Source organism: Drosophila miranda, chromosome 2 (genome assembly GCF_003369915.1).
Source record: "Drosophila miranda strain MSH22 chromosome 2, D.miranda_PacBio2.1, whole genome shotgun sequence".
Lineage (NCBI taxonomy): Eukaryota > Metazoa > Arthropoda > Insecta > Diptera > Drosophilidae > Drosophila > Drosophila miranda.
The window spans coordinates 25,094,236-25,102,892 of NC_046675.1; the positions used below are offsets into that span (position 1 = coordinate 25,094,236).

The following is an 8,657-nucleotide window of genomic DNA, read 5'->3' on the forward strand; positions in this document are numbered from 1 at the left end:
TGCTAAAAGGGAAACACACAGACAGACAGACAGGCGCAACCCCCCACAGCGTAATTTTCAATCAAAATCGCACGAACATCCGCGAAATTATCATGAACTCAACGGAGTTGAGACCCAGATATCGGGATTCGGGGAATGGAGATTATCAAATTGATTCCAATTAACACTTGCCACCGCTGCCAGGACGGGTCCAGAGGCCCTCGGCATTCAACATTCAACATTCAGCATTCCGTTGCCAATCTTCGTCGTGTGTATGTATGGAGTATGCAAACGTTATAAATATTTCCCTCTTTGTGTGCGGATTTACGGTTAGCAGCCACAACACTCGAAGATGGCCAAAAGGGCGTCCAACTTTATGGCCCAGACCCAGACCTCTTTCCTCCCATCCTGAAAGCGAAACACGCACATAACTTAAGCGCACTTTGTCGTAATTCGTAATTCGAATTGACAAACGTTCCTTTGGCCATGGTCTGGGCCAGAGCTTGGTCAGCTCTTGGGCCCAAAGGCTACTCTCTGATCCCCACCATAGCGCTGTCTTTCTTGGTGGTCAGGTCTCCTGCTTCAGAGAGTGGCTGCGATCGGTTGGGACTCGTGTGAAATGATAAATATTCCATAATTTCGCTTGGCATTCAATTTCGATTTGTGTGACACATAAATTACGAATTAACGCTTTAAGCCCAAACAGATGGAGCGGCGTAAAGGGGTTGGCGTTGGATCTTTGATCAATTTATTGGCTTAAAGTAACTGCCAGATGAAAAGTTTGGCTTGAAGGGAAATGCAAATGAAAAATTCCGAAAAAAATGTATCTTTCAATATGAATTTAGCTATGATGAAAGCGCTAGTTAAAGCCAGAGTTAAAGCTACCTTTAAAGCGATATTTTAGCAGTGGGAATGAGCCACAGTAAAATTAATACTCATATAAATATTAATTTCTCTCATAGTAGCTCTTATAGCCTAATGTTTCCATAACAAACATGATTTAGAGTCCTGATAACCGACATTTTTAGCACCACAATAAATGTCTTAATTAGCTGCAACATCACTAAATTAATCTAATATATCTACCTGAATATATCTCAAGATTTCCAACTTCAAACGCACGCACAACTCTCTCTCTCTCTCTCTCTTTCTCTTTCTGTCTTACGTTCTGACAAGCGAGCAACTTAATTAAGTTGAAAATGTATCAAGTTCTTTATCAACAGAAATTCATTAGACCACATTTCAAAAAATAAAGTCTAAAGCTTCACAGAATACCATGAAAGATAATTTCCTTAGAAAAGGATTTCCCTAAGCAAAAGCAGAAACAAGAGGAAAGGTAAGGGCATTTCAGCCAAAAAGTTCAAAAAGTGGCGTCAGAGAGCAGGGACTGCAATGAGGCGTACGAAAAACCAAAATATGCGCACAAAAGATGATTAATAATCTCCAAGACAGACGCTGACACAGACCCCAACCATATAGCATCCTCCCCTGCAAGGAAAAGTCCTCTAGGACACAAGACAAATGTCTTCGCTGCGTGGTCGCTTTCACAGTTAATTTAAGTTTCCCAAGCAAAACGGATGCAGGACCTGAGCCGGGAAAAGAAAATTTTGCTGATTTTGTCAACTGTTTGTCGCTGATAAAATTATTAGCCCTCCTTTGTTTCGTGCTCCTCCCTCTCTGAAGAAAACTGAAGAAGAACAGAATCTTCTTTCTCCACGAAAAACCAGAACGGAATTAAGGGGGAGTAAAATTTTTTGTTCGTGCTCGCATTTTTTGTATTAAAATGCAAATTTTCTGTTAATTTTGTTTTTTTTGTTTTAATCAGCAGGAAACCACCAGAGCCACACAGCCATGAGCCACTGTTCCCACTCTTTCTCCTCTGGCGGTTGCACTTGGCTGATGATGAATGTTGAACGCCGCCGTATGTCCCAGGAAACAGGAAAAAGGACCTGCGGTCACCCCAAGGCCGAAAGATTGTTTCGTTTTATATTTTTTTAATTTTCTATTTGCTGGTTTTCTAATTTTTAATTTCCGTTAATAATGGAGAGACGTATGAGGTTTTAATTTGAAAATGTTCACTTTAGGAAGCCCCAAATCGTTAAGGAAATTCCTTTGACATTCCCTGCTTTTATAATTTATAAAAACCATCGCTCTACTTTGTCTCGCGACTTAAACCATTAGTTAAACTCTTGGTTAAGTGCTTGTGAGCCATATTTTTGATATTCTTTGCTGTGTTCTCTATCTCAAAAGAAAAAAACCGCCAGAGAACCTTTCGTTCAGACATAAACAATTAAACTCATTTGACGATTAATTACGCGCCGCTTCCAAATCGCGTGCACGCCGTCTCGAGCGCCCCCTAGTCCCGAGCAAAATTGTTCTATCAAAACACATCCCAGAGACAACATCAGCAAGTTCCTATAGTCATAGCTGTAGATGTACACCACAGTGGAAAGCTTCCATAGAACATCAGCTAAAGTACAAATTCATTTGCTGCTAAAGACACAAGAGGCATGTTGCATGTCGTGTCATAATCTTGATGAATGCATAATTGCATGCCATGCAATCCCGCTCTCAATCCACACTACGGAATAGTACTTTCTGTCCTCCCCCACCGTTCCCAGTATTGAAATGGGTTGAAAATGTCAACCAGCATAACAGAGGGAGAGAGCGGGAGAGCACCCTAATTTTCAAAATATTTTCATATATTTCAATAGTTTTTCTTTCAACTGAAGCTCGCATGCAATGTATGAATTATGCGGCAATTAATTTAGGATCCAAAAACCATATACGAGTAGAACAGAACAGAACCCATTCAACCACCATCATCATCTTGACGCGCGACTCATTCATAGGTTTCTTCGTTCATGTTCGATCGCATTCATTCAGAGATCGAGAGGGAGAGAGAGACTTTGGTGACCTAAATTATTCAATTCATTTTTATTTATTTTTAATTTTTTGATTTGTTGCAATATTTCCACCAGAGAGCGAGGGAGAGAGGGTGCGAGTGCAAAGGGGTCTGCTTGTTTGTGTAACTATTTATTCTAATTTGACCCGCTTATTGAACGGGGGCCTACCCTCGCCTCACCCTCAGCCTCTCCCTTACCCCGTTTTCCATTAATTGTTGGAACGATGTCGGTTAAATGATGAATCACTTTTTCATTAAAATTTGACTTTGAGTGTGACCCTCATGTTGGCTGGCGTTGACTCTCTTGTGCGGTTAATAGTTAGCTTTCTTATGAATGGGGAAATCTACCCCAGTGCTTTCTTTGTTTCTCAACCAGAATCGACAGCAGCTTCTTCAAACATCAAACTCGTGCTGAATCCGCGCTGTGACCCACCGACACATAAGCCCCCCCACCCAACCGAAAATGATAAGATGGAAAGACTCTGAATAAACTAAACGATAGCAACACCTGCACAACGGAACGGAACGTGAAGGTGGCTCTGCAGTTTAAGCGTATTTAAGCCGAGGTGAAGGCCACCTGAAGACAGTTGAACTTTCGGTTCCATTTTCATTGCAACGAAGTCGGAACTAAAATCGGAATGAATATAGCCATTGTTCAAGTATCTTTATTTGTTTTTTTGTGCTTTCTGGCTGGATCGATGGCGCAGGATCAAGCAAGAAGTCCATCCACGTCCCCCTCGACCCCGACTGTTCCCACTTCCTCCTCCGACGATAAGCTCGATGTGGACTTTGAAGATGATGATGACCCCGAGAGTGGTTCTTCTGCAACCGAAGCCCCAGTGGGAGCCCAGGCAATAAATACGACTGCTGTTACAATTGTTCCTGGAACTGTTCCTACTCTTCCCACTACAACTGTTTCCACCAAAATACCAAATACGAAAATACTTTTCGCTAAGAACACCGCTGCCCTTAACCTATCAGTGATATTGCTCAGCGATATCCTTGCCATTAACAGAAACATCACTTGGAGTCTTGAAAAACAAAAGGAATTTTTACCCGTGATACGCTATGCCGAAGGACTCGTGCTCAATGCCACAAGAAATTCTTTCCTCAGAGAGGCTGAGCTCCTTCGTAGCTTTGTCAAGGCCATCCGCAAGATTGGTGGGGATGCAAGTCACATAATCGATGACGTCGCCTATATGCTCCAATTGCAGAATGAGACCAAGGAAAAAATCAGCAGTTGTTCTGGGAAAATTTGGGATATTCAGAGCAAGATGATCCGCAGCTCAAAGGGATTCGATCAGAAGCTAAATCGTTTGCGCCAAATTATTCAGCAGAGTATCAAACCCAAGGTTCTGAACCTCAATCTAACAGCCGGCAGCATTAACAGCTCCCAAGTCAACTCTTTGGCTGAACTGGAGAATCTCCCTATCGTGAGGAAGAACAGCAAGAGCAGCGTAGCTCAGTTAGCATCCCTGGAATACCAATTGGCCATCCTCAACCAAACCCAGAAGAGGAGTATGGATAGTCTGAGAGAAGGTGTCCAGAAGTGGGCTCCTACCAACCTCAGTTCGATCAACGATCAGCTTCAATCACTGATCATCTCCCAAAAACGCACGCAACTGGATTTGGCTCTATGCGATGGGGACTCATCGAAGAAGTATCACGCTCCTTCAGCAGATGAGGAAGTGGTATACGGAACTATTGTTTTTGATGGCTTCTTTGATACTCGAGAACTAGATCCTCAGCTGACATCGAATGCTGCATCCGAAAGATACGTCCAAGCGGGTGTGTCACCCAAAATTTCATGGTATAATGCGGCTCAAACCCAAACGGGTGGAAGAAATTGAACCAAAGGAACCGAAAATCTTTAGATTAAAGCTCAGTTGTGAAGTTAAAGCTGTATTTTTATTGAATAAAGGCTATAAAACACACATTTCTCACTTCATTTTATTCTCTGAATATTTCTTAATGGCATTGAACTACAGAATTATACAAAGCAATCTGAATGAGGCTAAACTCAACTTAAAATGATTTAAATTTGTACCTATTTTTGGGTATTTAAGTATTTTGACATCAAACAGATCTTGGGCAAAAATATTTAGGTGGATCAAAAAACGTGTCTTCTCAGAAGACAACATGTTTTAGATGCTAGAAGATTTCTACGAAACGAGATATACGATAGCATCATGCTCTCTATCTATATAGACGTATGGAGGATAGGACCAATAGAGTTCTTCTATCGCTATCAATGTAGGTATCTTTTGATTCTCCATTTTCTCGCATTAAAATCTTTGACATTATTATCTGAATATCATTGTATTTTCTAGCAGTTCAAAATCCTTACAATCAAAAGGCACTACCCCTTCATGGGTTCATTGCTAATTAAAGGCTCTCTCTCTTCCCACTCCCAATTGCAGAACCTCTACACTTTGAAGTCAAATACTTTGGCAATGCATTTGCAGTTTCAGTTTTCCAGTTGTCGGACCGAAATTGTTCATGGCAAATACGAGTATGCCAACTATTTTGGCTGGCTATCAATTTACAAGCAAGAGAGGACACCGTGAAGCTGCTAAATGAAACTGATACCAGAACAAAACCCAGAACAAATCCCAGAACAACTCGAGGAGTACTGTGTACAAATGTCTGGAGAGGACATGCAGCAGTAGGAGGAAGACGATGGCGCGAAACAAAAGTCAAAACAAGCGCAACATGAATGAACCTTTTAACATACTTGTAGTTACTAATTCCGGGTGACAGGCGACACAATGAGTCGGAGTGGATTTTTCATTTGTGCACCATAGGGCACCCATGGGAAGGAGGAGCAGTCCATAAACAGAAGATACATACATCCAAACAACAAGAACAAAAGTGACCAAAATCAAAGGCTACCCAAAAGTAGTACCAGATGCTCGATTCGAAGGTGTTGCCCATTGCCCTGCATATCTGTTGCCTGGGAGACCATCTCTTTGGGCACACGACTGATCTTCCCTTTTCGATTCCTTCTTCTTTTTTTGGCACAAGCCGGGCAATAAATTATCAGATACAGCATCGACTCGAAGTTGAAGTCAAAACAAAGGCATAAACACTCAGCGATGGCAACAAAGCACGCACTCGACCAATTGACGACATAAAAGACCAGAACAAAAACCAGTATCGCCGGCGGGACGCGCGATGAGTGGGAGCAGGAATCAGAAGCAAAACAAAACGAAGGCAAGAATGACCAGAAGTAGGCCCAAAACGAAGGCCAGAAATGACCAGAAGTATGCCCAAAAAGTATTGGGACAAGAGAGGACAAAACGCAGCCGAACATATAAACACTGACAACATGCTGCGACATGGAATCGCTTTGAGTCCATTCCCATTCCCATACCCAATTCCAGAGTCCAGTCCCTGGCTATCGGAAGCGGCAGCAGCAGCAGTGACAACTTCGAGGGCAAAGTCAATGAGCGCCTTCCTGCTCCCTGTTATCGTCTGCTACTCCTCTGCTGTAACTCCTACTCCTACTGCTGGCTGGCTGGCCGGAGGACAAAAGGACCCCGGCGTGTTGCAAATCAAAACATGGTAACAACGACAGCAAACAAAACTCGCAACATGCGTCGAAATGCTAAGAAATATTTTCACTCAGAGACCAGCTGAAAATTCTGAAACACTGAAACATGCAAACGGCTAAAAGTTGTCCACCAATAAAGTTCTGTAAAGAAGGGAGGAGGACCATTGTTTATGGAGTGGGTCTGTTTTTGGGGAAAGCAAAAGAGAGTTCTCAGAGAAGGTAGTGAAGGTATTGGAAGAGCTCTCAGGGAAGATGCAAATTGAAAAAGTGAGTGTGGAAAGGTTTCATTGGTTGCCAGCATATAAAGTGGAAAGAATCGTTGGGTAATATCCGTATTGCTATTCAATTTCTCCATCCATTTACCACTTTCTATCCAAAAACCCAATCCCACAATTCTATAATTTCCCATCGTTACCACTTAATTAAACCCAATTAATCTACAATATAAATTATTAAATTTCATAAGGCAACAAAAGTTAAATAACTAACAGACAGACATCCACACTGACGAGAGGTTTCGACACCCAAAACCAAGCCACAAGAGCAACAGCAGCGCATCTGCCACAAGAGCAACAGAATCAAGAGCCAGAGACGCTGCCACAAGACCAAGATGAAGACCAAGACGACGATGATGGTTATGAAGAAGAGTGAGAGAGAGTGTGCAGGGTATCAGGTTGGGGGTCCCCCTGGATGGGGGATTGGTATCACAGAAAATCGGGATGGGATGGGATGGTATGGGATGAAGCTCGCCTCGGTTACGGTTCGGTTCAGTTCGCCAGCCAGCTCCATGCTGTGCGCGATTCATGTTTGGTGATTAAAGTAAAGTTCGTAAATTTACAGTTTTCATCAAAGAGGCGACTGTGGCATGGACTGGACTCACCTTTTCAGTGGTGCTGCTGCTCTCGAACAGAGAGTTCGGCTCAGAGTTCAGGCCCAGGTGACTGGGACTTCGACTCCAACAGCGACTCCAACATACTCCTCACCCAGACACAGACTCCGACTCCGACTCCCATTCGCGACTGCCGACTCCTTTGGCTTTTCCTAAACTGATTTCCAGCAATAAGCATTAGTTGAAAATTGCAATTGTTTTTGCAAAAAGGGTGAAGGAAGGGGCACACCGCGGGGGAGTGCTATGCCAGAGTCTCCAATGCACGATTCCTGCACCGCGTTGGAGTTAGAGACCCAAAGGAGGTGGCAGAGGCACATCATCAACGTCCCCAGCCACATCGTCACTGGAGCCCAAAAGGAGAAAAATCCAATTGTATTTAACGAATTTTTGTTTTCTTGTGCCTTGGACTTCGATGTGGCAGCCATCGGAGTGGAGTGTGGAGTCCAGTGGAGCAAGGAGCGTGGAGTGTGGAGTGTGGTGCACCTCTGTGTGCCGTGAATCATATGGACACCATTAAATGGAAAGGTACGACCAATGGCAATCACCAACACGCGTCAATTGTGCGCGCTGTATGAGACCATTTTCCGAGGCGAAGGGAAATCTCTGAAAACTTTGAAAATTCGATGCTGAAAACTGAGAACGAACCGCAGAAAATCTGCCCAGCGATCTGCACAGCTAACTTTTTATCAGAGTTGAACACGTGCTCGTGACACGCGAAGATCGTTTACAGAAGTATCTATGAAGATTTGGTTTGAGAGCCGGCACGAGGCCATCACAGAGTCTGATTGCAACCACAAATGAAATCCGTTGGGTCTATGATACACGGTATGCGTGGCATATAGGGGAATACAGTACTTGAGAAGGTTTATGTGACAGGCCTTGGTATCATTAGATCTGCGGAATTAACATTTTTAAAGATTGGTATAATTATAAACACAGCTATTATCTACCTAGTTGTATTACAATCCCTTCTCATTTTCCATAGCTGGGATTGTTTTCTCTTAATCATTTTCCATGTGATAAACTCCTTTCTTTGTATTTGCCACAAAAGGAAAACTAAGTACAGGGTATCCCACTATCGGAATTCTCAGCCAAAGAGTTCTTAACTTGTATTTTTAGTTGGAAATGGGATTCTAGACTTGCGCCATGTGAAAATGACCCGGCATCCATTCCACGAGTAGATGTGCGCTGTCAGTGCTTATCAAAGACCTGCAGTCTGTTGCATTGGTGCCCGCGGAAACCGCAACCCATTAATAAAACCTAATAACAACATAAATGCCAATATCTTTTTAACAAATTTGCGTGGCCCACAGCCACAGGCTGCGGTGCCG

At 43.1% G+C, this 8,657-nt stretch overlaps 1 protein-coding gene across 1 annotated transcript; it reads left to right on the top strand.

The window, feature by feature from the left end:
• The first annotated feature begins 3,438 nt into the window (after positions 1 to 3,438).
• On the top strand, positions 3,439 to 4,814 carry LOC117187348. The gene has a single exon (XM_033389809.1). It carries the CDS (start codon positions 3,523 to 3,525, stop codon positions 4,732 to 4,734), a length of 1,212 nt encoding a protein of 403 aa, XP_033245700.1. The 5' UTR covers positions 3,439 to 3,522; the 3' UTR covers positions 4,735 to 4,814.
• Positions 4,815 to 8,657: the final 3,843 nt, after the last annotated feature.

What these genes read in the sequence shown, in the direction of transcription:
- LOC117187348 (XM_033389809.1), top strand. Translation starts at nt 3,523, where the DNA reads ATGAATATAGCCATTGTTCAAGTATCTTTATTTGTTTTTTTGTGCTTT.